Consider the following 19,098-nt stretch of genomic DNA (forward strand, 5'->3'; position numbering starts at 1 on the left):
AACTTGCCTGGCAGGTTGATGTCAGCCCTTTATGAGGTCACTGTATCTCTGGCCCAATGCCTGATATCCTACCAACACGTCTCTATGAGCTCATGGTCTGCCTCACCCTTCCCACCCAGCTGGACTTATCCCCCACCTGTAGCAGTCCCTTCACTGTATAGTTTAGCACAGGGGCAGGCAATTATTTCAGGAGGAGAGCTGCTTACCAAGTTTTGGCAAGCTGTCAAGTGCCTCATGGGTAGCTCCGCCCCTTGGCAGATGCTCCACCCCCTGGTCACCATCTTGGGACCAGAAGTCCCGCCCCTAATCTCTGACCTTTGCCACTGGAAGTCCCTCCCTTTGCCCCGGAAGTACAGGAAACCCTCGTTATTCGTGGGATCGGCATTCGCAGTTTCAAATATTTGCGAATGCCAAACCCACATTTTAAATATACTTTAAAAACTTACTGGAACTTCTCAGGAGCTCCGCACTTGCTGCCACTGGGTTCCCGCCGCCATGCTCCTGCCATCACCGCCAGAGCCGTGCTCCTCACAGCTGCCAGGGGCACTGCATTCATGAACGCAGTGCCTTATTTGTGGATTTCGCCATTTGTGGGGGATACGAGAACATATTCTTGCGAATGGCGAGGGTCACCTGTACTTCTTTGGGAAGAAGGTTTGCCATCTTAGGGGAAAAAAAGACAAATTACATACTAAAAATCAAACACCCATAATAATGTATTTTAATTTAATTTAAAAAATTGTCCTGATTTGTATGCATTTGTGCTGTATATGCAGAAGTGATTGTACTCTTGTATATTGTGTGGGGTGTGCATGGGTGTCGGTGGGGGGTATGGGTGGGGTGGGTGTGGGGTTTGTGGGGATCTGCAGGTGGTTATGGGGATTTGTGGAGATGTGTGAATGTCTATGTGTGTGGGTATGGATGTGGGAGCCATGTAGGGCAGAGTGGCTGGCTGGTGGGTGGGCAGGAAAGTGGGGAAAGTGGTGGGGGCGGGGGGAGAGTGGAAGCAAGTGTGAGTGTGAGGCCTGCATCAATGTCCTGGGGCCAGCACTGGCGGGGTGGCAGGAGCGCAAGGAGTGGGCTGGGAGGGATCTCTAAAGCCGGGCTGGGCTGCACCAGCAGGGAGAAAGGGGAGATGACCCAGCTCCATAGAGCCCCTGGTGACCAGGACCCCATGCTCCTGCTGTCCTGCTCTGTGCCCTGCTGGCACTGGGCCCAGGACAGCCTCATGCAGGCTGTGAGCAGCTGCACCAGGAAGTGCCAGCCACAGGGGGAGGGGGAGGTACTTTTCTTTCGTGCTGAGTACCAGTTTGTTCCCCTCGACCACTGCTCAGCCCAGATGGGCAGCATGGGGTTGCGGCTGTGCACTGGTCTCCACCTGTACCACAGGGCTGGGACAGGGGCATTGGAGTGAGCAGTTGCATGGGAGCCAGTGGCAGCTGGGTGGGATCACAGGGCCTGCGTTGGTGTCCCAGGGCCAGTGCCAGCAGGGCTCAGAGCAGAATGGCAGAAGCGTGGGGTCCCGGCCAGCAGGAGCTCTATAGAACTGAGTCAGCTCCCTCCTCTCCCTGATGATGCAGCCCAGCCCATCTCCACGGACCCCTGCCAGCCCATGCCATGCACTTATACTGCCCCACTCTGGGCACCACCGGCACTGGCCCTGAGACATTGGTGCAGGGCCCACACTTCCACTCACTTCCATTCCCCATCTGCCCCCACCACTTTCCCCACTTTTCTGCCCACCTGCTGGCCAGCCACTCTTCACTACATGCCCCCCCCACCAGTGCATGGTTGGACTGTGGGGCCCAGCAGGAATCAGCCAGGGCCCTGAGGACTGGGGTGACCCCTGCAGTCCTCCCCTGTCTCCCCCATCACTTCTTACCTCATTTTCCCACACTGGCACAGGCACAAACTGCACCACAGGTCCAGGCCAGAAACCTTTGCTAAGCAGGGGCTTCTGGCTGGAAGGTTGTGGGGGGGGGAGGTGGGCGTACCCTGCTGTTGCAGGAGCCTGCCATGGATTCCCTTGGGTCCTACTGCTCCTGGGTCCTGTCGTCTTTGACAGGAGCCAGGGGCAGATAAATATTAATTTTCTAAATTTTTTAGGGGTCCCACAGGCCAGATTCAGCCCATGGGCCATATTTTACCCAGCCCGGTCTAGCATATCCTGTATCCCATCCCTGACAGTGCCCAGTGCTGGAGAGAACAGTACAAGAGAACCCCATCCTGGACCATTAGGGGACATGTCTGCTAAAGTCCATGTGGGGAGTATGAGCTACCCAGCAAGGTGAGTGACAAAACCGAGGGTGTTTATACACATACTCCATGAGTGTGGTGGGGGTGGTGCTTTAGTTAGAGTGGCTCTGAGAGCCACTCTAATTAAAGCTCCCGGAGCATCATGTGCATCAGTGTCCCTGCACTAAAAAATGGCAATGGGGGCGCTTTAACTACAGCTTGTTGAAAGAGCTTTAGTTAAAGCACCCCCACCACCATTTTTCAGCACAGGGAGGCTGATACATGTGATGAGTCTTCTGGGGCGTGGTAATTAGATGAAGAACTCTGAACAAGCCAATCACATGCATACAGGAATTGTGTTCTGAAAATTCTGGAGACCAAGGTTATTATTTTGTATGCAGTAAATTGCTTCATTCACTTAGAAAATGATAATTTCTGTAAGATCCTGGTGCTACTGGAATGAACTTTGAAACTTTCATTGACTTCACTGGGGCCCAGGTTTTTACCTCTTCTCCTGTCTTTGTTACCTGGACTGCCAAGACCTGTATTTGCATTTTCCTAAGAAACATATTTAGAAATCCAAGAAGTGCAACCCATTTGTTTGCAATACAATGCTTTATTTACTTCCAGAAATGATCAGCCATATGGAGCAGATGCTGAGAGAGGCTTTTCCCTGGTACAGCTCCATTTCCTAACATGTTGTGATGGCTTGTATCACATTATCTCAGCATAAAAGAAAGTAATAAAGAAGTTGAACATGTCTAAAATGTTTTTGTCCCCTTGTGGAACAGCATTGTACAAGACAGTGAATCTGTGGCAAAAAATGCCAAGCTTTAGAAAAACAAAGCCATCAACCAAAGAGCATAAAACCTTAAGTAGTCTCTCAGCAGGCTATTCTTGGGGGAAAAGACAAGGTGCAAATTAAGAAAGAGGCTGCGGGTGGGGAGAGAAGGGTGATGTCAAAGCAAGGTAGCCAAAAGAGAAATGTTGAGGAGAGGCATGTGTCTTAAATCCCACCTGTCTCTGGGACTTGGATACTTTGCTCCTTTCAGGATTCATAGCCAGATATCTCCCTTATAATGAGGGGTCCAGTCTCTCTCTTTAAGGAGGGTTATTCCTTTCTTTCAGACTACAGCTAACAAAGGTGGTTGTGGTACTGGCTCCTACCACAAAACAGTTCTGTGTGAGACTTGGGTTTATTTCCTCCTGTGCCTCCGAGTATTCAAACCCACATCCTGCACCTCTCTGGAAAGTGTCCTAAGCACCACACTATATAATACTGGTGTGTTAAGGGGAAGAGCAGGGCAAGAGGAGAGCCCCAGGAAACCCAAACAAGGGACACTCACCCTAGGTGCAGAGGGAAGCTTGGATATATTGAGAAGCATGCTGCTATGTTTCTGCAGCTTATGTTTCCTGAGGATTGGAGGAAGGAACATGCAGAGGGGTACTTTTGGTTCTGGAGAGGGGCAGCTGGGAGAGAACCATGGCTGGCAGACTGAGGCAACACCTGATGCCCTGTGGCCAGCAGTGGGAGAGGAAAGTGGATCTTCTGGTCAGAGTGGTTGGAGGGACATGATGAGCCAGGGGATCACTCAAGGATGGCTGGGTGAAGATTAAAGCAGTGGAACCATTGAGAATTGGCCTGTGAGTTTTCAGGGCACTGCCCCCAGTTACTTCTGTTAAGGTCTCTTTTTTTTCTGTTGTTGTTTTTTTTTTGTTTTTTTTTTTTGTGCTCCTCTGTATGAGAGAACGAGATTGAGGCCATGCAAAAGGCCTGAGATACTGGCAAGGGGAATACTTACTGCAAGTGTGTAGGCAATCCCAGCAGGAGGCAATCCCAGCATCTTGTCATGGTTCTGTAGTTCATGATCCCTCTGGATTGGTGGATGGAGCTCAGAGAGCTGTATTTATGGCCCCAGAGAGGGTCAGTGTGGGGGAAGCTATGGCTGGCAGAACTGCAAGTCACCAGAAGTTTCCTCAGCTGGCAGCACCAATTAGCTGGCTGCAACAAAAACAGGTGAACCCCCTGTGAGGGTGGCCTGAGGACCACTGGAAGAGCCCAGGATGTGAGATGGCAGAGCATGTGTCAGTGATTGGAGCAGCAGAGGGGAGGCTGGCAAATTTGGGGAGCAAGAGCAAACACTGCAAGAGGGACTGTGAATTTATAGGGGCACTGTACCCTTGATTTTGCCCTCTCTTCCCTGATTTTCTCTTTTGTCATACTGTGATGGTTCTGGGAGGGCATGCGGAGGATTTATTCCTAGCTTGGGTCTACCAGCCCTGGCCAGCAAGGGGATTTGGCCAGGCAGAGATTGAGGCTAACTGAATACCCCAAGCACCTTGGGGAAGGCTGATTGAATGCAGACCCGAGACCTGGGGAGGAATGTTAGATAATTGATGGCCTTAGGCAACTCTAAAGGACTGAGTGAATAGGAAGTTGGGACTGGGGAGGAATTAGTTCTAATTGACTGTGTGAATTCTTGCTGAGTGATGGTTTGATTTTATTGGACTTATTTTTTGCTTTTTTTCGTTTTTTACAGACTTTGGTTAGCTTGATGAATTGGTGAAGACTTAACCTACAACTGATAGTGAATGAACTAAATCCAGACTTAAATTCAGTAATACCAGTCAATACCAGTCTGTTCGAAGGTGTCAGTCACTTAAGGTATTGAGTTAGGCACTTATTCATCATGGAAGTGGCAAGGAGGGGTGGGGTACAGGAGAGGAGGAGCCCCATGCAGAAAACCCCAAGAAAAGGACTCAGTAGGATTGCCATCCAGCTTATGACCAACTCCCAGTAACACAAGCAAAACCCTTAAGACGTGGCAGGCGAGGGTAGAACACGTAAGGTAAGCAACAGCGGCATTCCCTGGGCTTCCCAAAGGTGCACATAAGTGTGTCAGGTGTAACAGCTGAAAATTATATCTGTGTAATAAAGGTGCTTGCTGAAGGCTCTATGAAGATTAAACCAAGAGTTTTTCTGTCATTTGTTTAGATATTAAGCTATATGTTGTTGCTAAGAACCTAATTCAAGTTTAAGATGTAGTAAGGCCTTGTATAAAGTAAAGCCTAGTAAATTTAGCAAAGCCTTGAAGTAGTAAGGCCCTGTGGTGTAGTTAAAATTAACTTTATCAAAGGAATGCAAGGCTTGTACTGCTATAGGTCAGTCTAAGGACAGTTGAAGTAAAAAGAATCTGAACGGCTGTAACTTATCAGCACAGCTCAGAAATTTATAAATGGGCTGACACATCCAGAAATCATTCAGAAGGAAGATACAGCTCTGTGAAAGGGATTAATTAGTTGTTGACCTGGATCAGCGGGCCTGTGGATCTCAAGGAGCCCAAAGACTGAATACCAGGGTCCTTCCCTGTACCTGTTGGACAGCACTGATTGGGGACACTTGGCTTCGCTGAGCTTTGTGGAAAGAGAAACTTGTTGTACATCAGGCATCAGAGGGGACTGCTGATAAGTTGCCGATGTGAATTATTATTGTCTGTCATTATCTGTCTTAGTATACTACGTGTAGTCGTGTTTTTGTTAAGTCAATAAACCATTCTTACCTTTCTACCCCCGACCATACTCTCAATCCCTACCCCTCCGCTGATGGCTGGGACAGTCAGGTAGACAGGGACAGTGGCCTTATAATATTCCCCACCTCAGCACCCTCCCATGGTGCCAGGTAAAGCAGCTGGAAGGAGAGCTCCCCTCCTTGAAGGTGTTTGGTGGTCCTGATCTTGAGGAACCAAGGGATTGGAGGAAACCAGTTGAATGGCTTTCATTTTGTTTTGATGAGCAGATTCATCCTTAAAGGGACTGACCCAAATTGATTAACTCAGGAACCTGGGAGGCATTGATTTAATTTGTTTTGATAATCTATTTAATTATTTGATTGGATCCTTAGAGGACTGAGCTGAGTTGATTGATCCAGGAACTGGGGATGCATTAAGTTCATTTTGATTATCCACTTGATTATCTGATTGGGTCCTTAAGGGACTGGCCCAGATGGTTTAGCCCAGGAACCTGGGAGGAATTGATTTAAGATCATTTGCCTTGTGGACTTTGCCTTGTGGGTCTGGATCTTGTATTGCCCCAGTGCTGCTGGCAGCTAAGCACTGGCTGACCAAATGAATGTTTAGGAGTTTAAATCCATTCACTTGGGCCCACTGAGGCCATTTAAAAATCAATCACTCCTTGATTCATAGGTCCACCAACTAAAATCAGAGTGACATATGTCATCCAGAAAGTGGCAAGAGTGGGGTGTGAGGTGAGGCAGACCCCCACAAAGAAAACCCTTTGAGAGAACCACCCAGGATCCCCGCCAGCCTGCATATCTAGTTCCCAATAGTTAAAAGAAGATCCAGACGTGGAAGGAAAGAAAAGAACATTGGAGATTGGGGGTGGCAGTATTGTCCGGTGCCCCGATGGCTTACTCCAGTAAGACTTCAGGCAGGTGTGAGCCATGGCCATGCAACATCTACCTCTGACATGGGGAAAAGAAGAAAACACCTTTCTCTGGAAGCTTCCATACTGCAAAGAAAAAAATAGGTGCCAGTGGACGAGAGATGGGAGGATGCTTCTGGTTAAAAAAACACAATTGTGAAAAAGTGAATCCTCTTGCAGGTATTCTGATGTAGGAAATAAATGACATTTTAAAATGGCCCTTTTCCTCTATGTGCACCCAAACATTGACTCAGTAATATAAGTGAAGTGTAAGAATTTAAGTTATTGATACAGTGTGCAGAAAGGAAAAATAGGTGCATGCCTTTCAACACTACTTAATTTCACTCACCTGGGCAGGTGTCCTCAGAAGCTTAAAATGATGCTATTAGACAGAGTAAAGTGAAGATGGTTTGCTGTGCGGCTCTCCCCATTACTGGTGCTGGATTCTGCAATAGCAGCTCCACTGCACTTCTCAGTCCCTTCTCTCTTTGCTTAGTGTTTCAGTGCTGTGTGGGACTTTTATAGCTGGTAAACATTCAGCCCAAATCTGCACCTCCAACATTTTGGCACCTCTTTCCCATTCTTTACATTCCAGTAGTGTCCGCTGAGATGTTATGGTTGCAGATTTCACAACTCTAGCTCCTTAAATGGTCTGGGATGATATGTCCAAATGTTAGATCCATAGCTCTTGATTCTGCCACATGACAAAAGCAGAATCATCATGGAACCAATCTGAATTCTTCTTTCCAAAGTACCTCTCAGAATATAGCTCTTGAACTGTTTTGAGGGCAGGCTTATATCCAAATGAATCTGCACTGTTCTAGCCTGGACTGACTGATGGTACAAGAAAACGTTTGCCCAAAGAGCTTACCATTTAACATTTAAACAGACAAAACAGAAGAGTAGGAGAAAGGGCACATTTTCAGTTTTGTTGTATGTGAAGACACTGACCTCCTACAGTTAGCACTATCTTTTTTTTCCCCATGGAAAAGTGGGAGTTTTTCACAGAATCATAGAACCAGAAGGGACCTGTAAGATCATCAAGCCTGGTCCTCTGCCATGGGCAGGAAGTTACTGGGCTCAGATGAGCTCAACAATGTGCCTATCCAGCTTCATCTTGAACATCTCCAAGGAGGGTGATTACACCACTTCTGCCAGCAGTATGTTCCAGTTTCTGGTGACCCTTACAGAGAAAAAGTTCTTTCTTATATCTAGCCTGAATTTACCCTCTATTAGCTTATACCCATTGGTCCTTGCCTTCCCTTGGGGTGCCTGCCTGAAGAATTGCTCCCCTAGATCCTAGTGTTCACCTCTGACGTACCTGTAGGTGGCTATCGAGTCCCCTCTTAGCCTTCTCTTTCTCAGGCTGAACAGGCCCAGGTCCCAGAGTCTCTCCTTGTAGGGCCTATCCTCCATGCCCTTCGCCATATGGGTGGCCCTTCTCAAGCTTATCCATGTCCTTCTTGAAGTGTGGTGCCCATAACTGGACACAGTACTCCAGCTGAGTCCTCACCAGTACCAAACAGAGAGGGAGGAGCACCTCCATGGATCTACTGGACACACATCAGCTAATGAATACCAGAGTCCTATTTGTCTTCCTGGCACCCTCATCACACTGTTGGCTCATATTCATCTTTTGGTCCATCGTGACCCCCAGGCCTTGTTTAGATGCTGTGCCAGCCAGTGGACCACCACCCATTGTGTAGTTGTGGTGAGGGTTCTTCCTACCCAGGTGAAGGACCTTGCACTTATCCCTGTTAAACTTCATCTGATTACTTTCCGCCCATGATTCCAGTCTGTCAAGGTTGTCCTGGATCCTGGCCCTATCTTCCAATGTGCCCACGTTTTCCCACAGCTTGATATCATCTGTGAGCTTAATCACTGAGCTCTCCACCACCTCATCCAAATCATTAATGAATATATTGAGGAGCATGGATCCAAGCACCGATCCCTGGGGGACACCACTGGAGATGGCCCTCCCTTTTGTTGAAAATAGGATGTTATAGAGAGAAAGAGAGAAAAATGATCACATCAACAAATTTCATTTTAATGAAAATGTGGGAGGTTGTGTTTTTTCCTGCTACTATAGTAGAAAACCAGACCCTGTTGCACTGAAGACGCTGTGGGGAAGTGGCTAAGGCAGTTCTCGGGAGAGGGTGTAAGATTTTTGAGACACGGCTGACACTTCTCCAACTTTGGAACGGGAGGCACAAGCCCTACACGAGTCCAGAAGCAGGTAATGAGAATCTGTGTGCACCTGACCTTGCCGTGCTACACCTGCAACAGGTGTCAGGTTTGGTGGGCAGAGCTTAGGAAGGCCCAGCTCATTTGTAGACTGTCTAGGAAGAAGAAAAGATTTCCAGATCTTCTTCCAAGTGAAAGAAGACTGTCTGGAGCCTGGGACATGAGTCAGAGCAGTGCTTCCTGCCAGAGCTTCTCTGAGACTAGGCAGCAAGACTATCAGTTGAGTTCATTTTGGTGTGTTTGCATTGCATTTGCTAGGAAGAGATTGCCACTCTTTCTCTTCAGGAGCCTACCTAAAGAGAAAGGGTAGGAAGCCCAGATGTGTTTGGATTAGGTGACAGAAATGGGCCAACTATGACGTGGGGTGGAAGACCCTTGCTAGGAGTTCTGTTAGGCTTTGGATTGGGCTTTGTATTCTTGGGAAGGTCTGAAATGCTGGTGTGCTTTGGCTGGAAAGCTAATTTCCCACAGCACCAGGTTATGGTGGATACAGTCCATGACTGAGGCATTGTAATTAGTTCTGTGGTAGGCTACAATGCAGTGCAGTGCAGCCTGGCCCTGCCTACCACACATCCTCTGACGGAGTCTCCCTGGTTGCCTGTTTTGCACTGTCTGACCTCCGATGGGTATTGTGAGGTGCTTGGATCGCAGCAGCGCTTACAGGATTCAAGATGTGTAGAGTACTAGAAATGAATAGATGAGGAAAGCTGGGATGACCAGCAGTGGCTCCAGATTTTTAGGGTGCAGGAGGGTATTTTACTTGAACTCTGAGGTGATCTTGCTCTGCCTGTAAATACCAGGGTAAGACCAGGTTGTCTTTCTTATATCCATCCTCAAAGCCCAGTGCCTCCTATACAGCCCCTTATTACTCAGATACTGACACCGCCAACAGCTGATGGCCTTGAGTACTCATAAACACTGTTCTGCAATGTTTTCAAAGTCTGAGTTGCTATTTTGTAGTGATGAGAGATAATGGAGCTCTTTCGCCTGCTACAGACAAAGAAGCCCATTCCAACAAGATTTTCCCAGCAGTAGGTACCTTTATTTCAGTAGAAGTCTTCAGAGCAGCTGGGGGGTCACTGCAAAATGTCACATTGATGGTTGAGGCATACAGCCACAGCCTCATGCTAGGAAATAGACCTAAATTTCATTTCAGAGAACTTGTAGGAATATTCATTCCCGATGCCCTGGTTCCAGACCACGCCATTGCCACTTTCAATCTGGTAACCTTGCAAATACCTCCCATTCAGGTGGGAGAAATGGCAGTTATTGAACCACCAGCCCCCCTGAAAAGTCTCAGCACAGTTCTTGTATGAAACTGGATCATTGTTCTGATTGTGGGTTGAAAACTTACTGTTGTTATGGTAACTTAAAGAATCACCTGTAATAAATACATAAAAGGATTTATAGTCAGGTTGGTCACTTCTTTCCCTGTAATGCTGGGTCAGTCAATTATAAGAATTTAATCATTTCCCACATTGCTAGGCCCACACTACCCTTGCAGTAAAGGAGACCGGTTGACATGATACTCTGGGCTCTCTTGAGAGAGGGGACAGATCCATGTATTCATGGCTGAGCTCAGAGCTGTTTTTGATTTGGAATATGATGGGGAAAACAACCAGCTGCTTCATCTTGCTCCCCTTACTTTAAGACTCATAGGTTTACAAATTGAAGTCCAAGCCCTCGAGAGAGAGTTCACAGATTAATTTTGGGTGATTTACCTTAAGATCCCCCCCACCCCCCCCACTCCATTCCCTTAATTTTTATGGGTTTGTTGCTGCTGCTGCACTGAGCCAGCCTTGTGTGGAGTAAAATTTATGTTATTTCTGCTGTGGGATGCCCTGCATTTCAGTTGGATGGACATGCTGCTCTTCTGCTCTGAATGTTACTGAATGTGTGCAGTACCTACCTGCATTGCCTGCAACCATGTCCCCTAGAATCAGCTTGTACTTGTCAGATTCTCCCAAAATGTGGAACGAGTCATACTTGGCAAAATATTTCTTGTTGTCAAAGTCTCCAAGGTCAATACGCAGCTCATTCCTTCCTATTGAACACAGGAACAACAGGAAATGTTATCCCTGTTCTGGTGACACTTTGCGGGGGGCTGGGTTTATTTATGGTGATGTTTAAGCTCCTGGACCTAGGATGGAAGTCTGCCACCTGTGTGCGGGTCCTGTGGAGAAGCTGTGTGTGTTGCTACCTGCTGATTTCTTCTGGTCAGAAAGGACCTGAAAAATGTTTCCATTGATCTCCTGTATCAGAACCCACTGAGATGGCTGATTTCATGGTCTTATGCAGCCATGTGATGGCGACTGGCTGGTACTGTGATGCCCACTAAATATCCCACTACCCAGAGAGGATGTATGTATGAAAGCTGTCATAGCACACATTGGGGTTAGCCAATGGTGGGAATGGGACTGTTTTGGTGAAACACATATGTTGGGTATCTGCTGTTCAGTCTTTAAGTTGAACTAACCTCAGCTGGAGCCAGCCACACCATGTTGTTACCACCAGCTTTCCCAGAGCTGTGCTACAGTGAACTGCAACTAAGGTTGCAGCACTCGCTTCACCACTAGTGCTGGTGATTGGCAGGTCCAGAGGACTGGACACTGGACTGGGAGTTTGATCTGGGCTTTGCTCTCAGCTCTTCCCCTGACTTGCTGTATGAGCTGCAGCAATCCAAGACCTGTGTTTGTGCCTTAGCTTATTGTTCTTATAAAGTGCTTTGAGAGCCACAGGCAAAAATAACTGTTAGAGCTACTAAAAGTTTCTAAATCCTGTTAGAGAGGAGGGGGTGGGTGGGATGCAGAAGTGTTTAGAAAAAATAGCATCAGTGATTTCTTTACCAAGTGAGGTCAGCAGGTGAATGTTGTCATTTCCCAGCCAAAACTCTGTCAGCTTGCTGCCAAAGCCTCTCTTGTATGCAGCCCAGCCCTGAAAAAAATCCGTGGAACCATCTGTCCTTCTCTGGAAAACCTGCAGTGCAACAAGAGGGAAGCTGGTCATGTGCATTTCACTTCTGTGACTAACTTGTTGCTTCCAGAATAAGGTCCTTCAGTGGTTGATTTAGGGCTAGCATGCCATCATTTCAACCTTCCTTCCATCATTTCTTTTATAGGAAAGAGAATTAAACTGAAATCCTCTTCAGTTGGCTACATCTTGAGAGTCTTACTCTGGTCAAGTAATGATCAAACCAAAAACCGTGTTCAGCCCAATAGGATTTTGACTGTAGTCACGAGTGAAAATTAAACAAGGTAACCTTCTGCCTCAGCGAGAGAGTGCTTAGTTGAAAGAAAATGCTATAAATACCTTGGGATGAGGGGCATCTAAACTAAATTTAAGAAACAAAAATCTATGCACAATTACAAGACCCTTAGTAGCTAATAGTTTTTGTACAGCTTTTCCTAATTTTTCTCCCATTTAACTTAATGGGGGTGGGTTGGGTGAGGCTTATCTTGGAGTCGAGTTTGAGGAAGCAGTGGAGCAGGGGGAGTGGGGAGGGGTAGGGGGCTAGGGCAGGCAGCTGCTGTGGCTCCAGCTCTGGCCGTAGTCTCTTTTCTCTCCCCCACCCCTGCAGCTTTGGGCCCCCTGATGCCTCTTCCCTCCCCCCCACAGTGTATCCTTGTTTTGGCACCAGCAGACTCTATCCCAACTCCAGCCTGCTGGGGCATGGAGCACAACCCCAGGCATCATACATTGCCTACTCCTCTCCCACTGCTTTCCCTGCCGCAGCAGCGGTAGAGAGAAATTTAAGAAAATCTTCCAATAATTAGATTCCATACATGGAAAATTACATGGAATAATGTAAACATTTGTTATAAAGAATCTAATTATTGAGGAGTTGTCTGGAATTCAGGGTCATTTTGGATTCAGGATTCACTGTGAGAAAAGCACCTCTCTGAATATATGTGTAAGCTTCATTTCACTTTGCTGTCACTCACAGTCCATCCTCCGCCATCATTCTCCATGTCACATAGCACAGTCATGTGTGTACAGCCTATGGGATAGATGGTGTACCAGCCACTCAGAACATTTCCTCTGGCTCGTAGCTGTTTGCAGTTCTTCTCACCTGTGCAGAAGAGGAAACAAAATCTCTAGACCAATGTTTCCCAACTGGGGTGACACAGCACCTGGGGACCATGAAACTCAGCCAGTGTATGTGGAGTAAAGCACTTTCCTAGGCTCTAATTGTGCAAAGATCAGGCACAAGAGCTGTGCTTCCATCTGGCGGCCTTTGCTCCCTGCAGCATCCCACAGACCAGCAGCATCCCCAGCTGCTCCTCTAGGAACTGCTGCTGATGGGGGGGCAGTGCTGGGGGGGAAGGGGAGGAGAGGTAGATGGGTCTAGTCACCAGCATGTACCACCACAGGGGGGTAGCCACAGCTCCAGGGACCACCTTACCTCCTTGGGAATGGACTGAAGCCAGGGAGTGGGGGGAGGTGGTATAAAGAGCAGGGTGCAGCAGGGTGAGGTCCTGCTCCTGCTGCCATCCCCTGGCACCAGCTAGATCAGTGGCTCTTGATGTTCTTCGCCTCAAGGCTCCATGGCTCTTCTGAATTTAGATTCAAGCTCAGTAAATCTCAGCTGTCACCCCAGGATGCCATTAAATTCAGAGAAATTATATGCAGGGATGCTTTGATGCTAAGAGGGTTGAGAGCCACTGCTCTAGACTGCCAAATCTGAACAGACTGAGTCAGAAGCATCTCCTTATGATTTTTACACTTCTAAGTTAATTGAAAGCCTATATTTGCATGGTGACACAAGGCATAAATACATGTTAAGACAGTGAGAAAGTCTAGCTTCAGCCACAGACTTCTCAGCAGGACTGATTTTGGCAAAAGTGAATTCTTTGGTACCACACTGAAGGTGTGTCTGAGACCATTTATAGAGGGGATCCCACTGCCCGTTGGTAACTGCAGTGTCAGAGGAAAACTCTGGCCCCTGTTGATGGCTGATGGCTTTGGGTGGACTATTGCAATGAGTAAAGCAAGTTGGATCTTGTGCCATTATCACTAGCAATCATTTTCTGTAACTGGGTTCTATACGATGCAGTTCTTTGAACGGGAGGGTCATTCGTACACTTTCTGGTGTCTCTCTAGCTTGCTGTGTGATGGTTTTGTTTCATGAATGAGACCAACAGGACTACTATTACAGCAAACACTCACCATTCCTACATGACATTTGGTCCAGGCCATTCTTGGCTGTGCAAAGAAAGACATGCAAGGAAAATGAATTAGAAACAATGCACTGTGCTGTGGTGTCTTACACTTCTATCCATTCCTGCAGTCTAATAGTTCTGTCTAATTGCCTTGATCAAAATACTTATTCATATTAAACCATAGTTCACTTAAAGAAGTGAGCTACTTTGGTGCATGCACCAGACTCCCACTAAAAAAAGCGACTCTCACAGATGTATTAATTCTAAGGAGAACTGAGAAGGGAGTTCCAGTTAGGAATGAGGATTTCTCTGCAAGGCAATACACATGGCACCCTGCACTTCCACGTAAAGAGGTGTTCTGAATAATGTACCTTTGATTAATCCTCCCAGCCACTTGGCAAGATAGCTGGGCCACACTCTTACATTGATGGCTTGTTCTCTCCCCACCCTGACTCTGATTCAAGTCAATGACCCGTCAGACAAAATTCCTAGCAATGATGGATGTTTTTAGACCAATGGATATAAGCCTCTGCAGACTCTGAAGAGATCAGGTCTGGATCCAAATTCAGATTCAAGCATGATTGTTGTGCCTATCTTGAATTATTGTAGTCAAGTTGTCTCCCTGTTCTTACACCACCTTGTCAGCTCTGGGGGTGTTATGAAATCAGAACTCCATGCCAAGATATGGCAGTCAGAAGGTTTCTGATGGACTTCAAGAAGAAGCGCTTTTAATATAAAGCCCTATGATTCCCTATGGCATACAGGAGAATGAAGATATTCTTACTTAAAAGTCCAGGATCACCAATCTGTCCTGTGGCTCCTAAAGAATGAACACATGAACAAATCACTGCAGTCTGGAGAGCTCACTCTCACCTGAGTGCTCCCCCCATCACTAAACATGAAGACTGGTGTAAAACTGACTCTCCTACATAATCCAATGGGACAGGCCCTTGGTCTTTCAGTCTGAACATCTTGACACTGAAGAGAGAAGCGGTGTTCTCCTTTAATCCAGTGCAATCCTTCTGCCTGTAATGGCATTGCATTGGCACAAAGAGGAGGGAATGTTGGGCTACTCTATGGTTTTTTTCTTCTTTTGGATCAGAACGCTTGGAACTTCAAATAATTCCAGTGGTGGTAAGTGTCCAACTCACTGAATGTTGGACCTCTTTGGCTTAGGACCTTATGAAACTCTCTGTCTAATGGCATATCTTGCTCCATAACTATGTGGGTCAGCCAAAGCGAAGGATTTTCTGGGATGTATAATGTATCATCTCTTATAAGCCAGATTTCCTAGGCAGCTCAGCTCTCGTGTAGTCACTAAACGAATAGATCTTCGAGGGGCACTACAGTGCAGACAGTGCAGAGCTGTTTCCAAAAGCTTTTTCTTTGTTACAAGTGAACACCGTGCTATTTCCAAGAACAATACTATAGAAAAAGAGATGTCATTCTTCCATAAAAGTAATTAAAGGAGGTCTCTTACCTTTTGGACCATGCTCACCAGTGTCCCCCTTCTCTCCTGACATAAAAATGGACAGAATGAGCAGAGATGCAGCAATCTTAATGGGAGCTTAGAACTGGGGGTCCGCTAGGGTGGTAGGTGAATGAGTGACTGACAAGATAGAGCTGTGAATATATTTATGAACAATGGCTTGTATTTGGTTACAAATATGAATATAGATTGGCTGTCTCCTGCTTGTGATGCTATAGATTACTGCCAGTATCCACGACACCACTGCCTACTCTTGCAGGCTACATACAGTCAGAGCAAATGCTCCTTAATCAAAAACTGAGTAAAAAAAGAACAAGTAGCCAAAATAGATGGAGGCTCTTATATAGCTCAAATTGAGATAGAGATATGACATGCCAAAATTCTGGAAATTATTCCAGAAAACTGAGACCCCCATTGTAAAATAACACTTGCTTCTTACCAACTTTACTTAATTTCTATTTTATTTTACCTCTATTCCCTTCTGGCCCCATCATCCCAGGGATGCCGGGAGGTCCCATTTCTCCTATAAATGCAGAAAACAAATGGAAATATTTCAGAGATATTCATTCACAGAAGAAATGAGAAGAGGTCTGAGCTTCCAGATCTACCCTTACAGGCCTTTCAGACCAGATCCCCATCCCCCTTGCAGTCAGTGGCATCAAGGGAAATTAGCGTCCTGGGCCATAACTTCCTGGATATATAGACCTTTCAAATTATACCCAAACCTGTGGTCCTACAGCTAGATTTTAATCAGAAACACTATGGCTATTTCTTAAGATCTGATGCTTAAGTTGTATCTATGCAAAGCAGATAGTCTTCTAGCACTGGCAAACATACCGCTCATTCCTCTATCTCCAGGCATTCCTTGGGGACCCGGGCCACCTGGAAGTCCAGGACATCCTCGGACAACAGTGAGAATCTCATTACCGCCATAACCAACGAATTCAAAGTCTGGAGGCACAAAAAGGTATCTGTAAGGATGACAGTGTCTATTCTGCAAATGATGGGTTTTTTTGGAGAGAAGCAGGATCTATACGCAAGGTCAGGCAGAGCTGTTTCCTTGGACAGGAAGGCAAATATAACAGGTGTCTAGAAAGGGCAGAGGGTACAGATACAAACAGGTGTAACCAGCAATAAACATATTGTTCAAGGGGATGGCCTGGTTTCTCTCTTACCTGGGCAGGTCTCCTCATTCAGACAATTTGCTACTGTGAAGCAGAGTAAAGCAAGGAGTGTTCGCTGCGTGCTCTTCCCCATGGCACTTGCTTATCCCTGCAATGGCAGCTGCACTCGTCTTCTCACCACCCTGCTCTGCTCTGCTCTGCTCTGGGATTTCAGAGCTGAGAGCTTTTCCCAGGCAATAGAAATTACAATATTAGGCTCCACCTCTGAACTCTCCTTCCCCTCAGCCTGCCTCTGGATTCTATGTTTTTTCCCCAACTAACAGCATTCTGCAGAGAATATCTCCACCGAGGCCTGGAGAACCTTTCAAAAACCTTGAAACATTCTCAAAAAGATAGATCCTCCTGTGTCCAGGGGCACCCTTGTTCTGGTTCCTCTTTGAAGAACAGGGGACTCAAAAGATGCCAAGATGGAGATTTGTGAGGAGCTTCATTCCAAAATTGTGAGGTCAGGTGCCCACAGCTGGGGACCAAAATACACAGAAATACACATTTCATAAAGCAGATGTTGGGTCAGTGGCCACTGCAGTTGTATCCGTTTTCATTTAGAAACAGCAGAAATGGTCATCTGTGTTTTTTCAGTGATGCACAGACACATTTTTATTCTAGCCTATTCGAGTCCTCAGTCTTGACAAGGAGAAGGGTGTGTTTCAGATGTGTTTCAGCTGAAGAGACATAATATTCCCCTCTGAGACTCCAGGACCTTGATGGGCTAGTTCAAGGAATGCCTACACATTTTTTAAATGCCCAGCAGGCATTGAAATGTCTTTGAAAATTTGGCCTTAAATCATGGATTCTACTTGAATATGGGACTTGGCTCCAAATTCACTTAGGCCATGTCTATACAGGCTCAGGAGTGCTGCCCACAGATAAATTCATGCTTACTATACACTTGCCCAAGCATTCAAGCTATGCAGAGTGGATGGCTTTAGGTGTGAACCTGGGTGCTTCTGAGTGTCCCCCACAGCACTGTGCTCGGGCTCTCCTGACAAGGTGAATCCAAGCTACGTGCTCAAGGCTACTCTAGTGCACAACGGAGCTGCCTACTCTGCCCCTCTTGTATGCTTGGGTATACAAGAAGCAGGTGCCACTGGGTAGAGCTAATATGTTGATGACACTGCTGGGCTCACTCCAGGACCTTAGATGACATAGCTCTAAGTGCTTTTGAAACTTTTCCATATGCCACTGCTGGGTTCATAATTTTATGCAACAAGGTAGTTTAAACATTGCACCCTAAGTAGAGTCTGGGGAAGGACATGGAAGCAGAATTAAAGCTGAAGAGAAATCTTATTTTAATGTGGGTGTGTTGGGGGGAAGGGGGGAGAGGAGGAGGGGTCTGAACACATTTTTTTCATACTGTAACTTTTTATTAAGATTATGTTTATGGGCAGTCTAGGAGATTCTCGACATACAAAATGCCATATGAGGTCAGACCAGAGGTCTAGCCCAGTATCCTGTCACCCAGAGTGGCAGGAGCAGATGCTTTAAAGGGAAAGCATTGAACTGGATATAGATAGAGTCATCTATCCTTTGTTCATTTCCCTCCCCAACTTTCACCATTATTGATTTAGAGATGCTAGAAGAAACATCTCCAACCATTTTGTTCAATAGTTATTTATAGGATCTCCCACCCATGAATTTCTCTAGTCCCTTTTTTAATCTACCTGCCCCAGCACCTCCTGCAGCAATGTATTCTACAGGTTAACTCTGCATTGCCTAAAAAAGTTTTCTCTTGTTAGTCTTAAACCTGTCTCCTACCAATTCCAGTTTGTGCCTTCTAGTTTTAGGATATTGGGACTTGGTGAATAGCAGTTAATTTTTCCACACCCTTCATAATATTATAGATTTCTATCATATCTCTGTTGCCCCCACCTCCACCCCCTGCTTCAGCTTTCTCCCTTGCAAACTAAATTAACCAGGCATCAAAGCAGTTTTTCCTTTATTGTTGGCACAGACCATCTCTATGAGCAAGGGAGAAGGCTGTGTTCTTTTTTATGGACATTACATGTATTTCTGTATACTAGATTAGCAGCAGATACCGTTTGCTGCCTGAGTTCAAAGAGTTACCTCCCACATGTGGCAGGAAGGCAGTCAACAGCTTTAGATAAACCTTTCACTGGGATATGACTGATAATAAAGCAGACATCAGTGTCTGAAGTTTAACCTGTAACCAAGCTAAGCTCAATACACCTAGCCTAACATTTGCAAGGCAGGGTGTTAATAAATCCAAACTGTGCTTTTATGCTCATCTAACAACTGATCATAGTGCAGGCTGACTGAGTCAGGAGGAAGCCATTGGTCTAAGCCAGTCCTCAACCTTGACAAGGCCAACCACACCGTAGGGGGACAT

General features: G+C 46.4%; 1 protein-coding gene across 2 annotated transcripts; it reads right to left on the bottom strand.

Moving 5' to 3' along the window:
* Positions 1-4,945: 4,945 nt before the first annotated feature.
* Positions 4,946-16,893, bottom strand: LOC102568152 (ficolin-2). 2 transcript variants are annotated; one of them, XM_019475912.2, is made up of 10 exons: positions 16,743-16,893; positions 16,405-16,518; positions 16,037-16,090; positions 15,559-15,594; positions 14,863-14,898; positions 14,086-14,121; positions 12,861-12,988; positions 11,766-11,895; positions 10,829-10,963; positions 4,946-6,762 (listed from the first exon to the last, which is right to left on the bottom strand). In XM_019475912.2, exons 1-10 carry the CDS (start codon positions 16,822-16,824, stop codon positions 6,710-6,712), a joined length of 804 nt encoding a protein of 267 aa, XP_019331457.1. In that variant the 5' UTR covers positions 16,825-16,893; the 3' UTR covers positions 4,946-6,709. The 2 variants fall into 2 exon arrangements, with proteins under 2 accessions (XP_019331457.1, XP_006264899.1); XM_006264837.4 differs by lacking the exon at positions 4,946-6,762 and adding an exon at positions 9,936-10,300.
* Positions 16,894-19,098: the final 2,205 nt, after the last annotated feature.

Source organism: Alligator mississippiensis, chromosome 12, assembly GCF_030867095.1.
Source record: "Alligator mississippiensis isolate rAllMis1 chromosome 12, rAllMis1, whole genome shotgun sequence".
Taxonomy (NCBI): domain Eukaryota; kingdom Metazoa; phylum Chordata; order Crocodylia; family Alligatoridae; genus Alligator; species Alligator mississippiensis.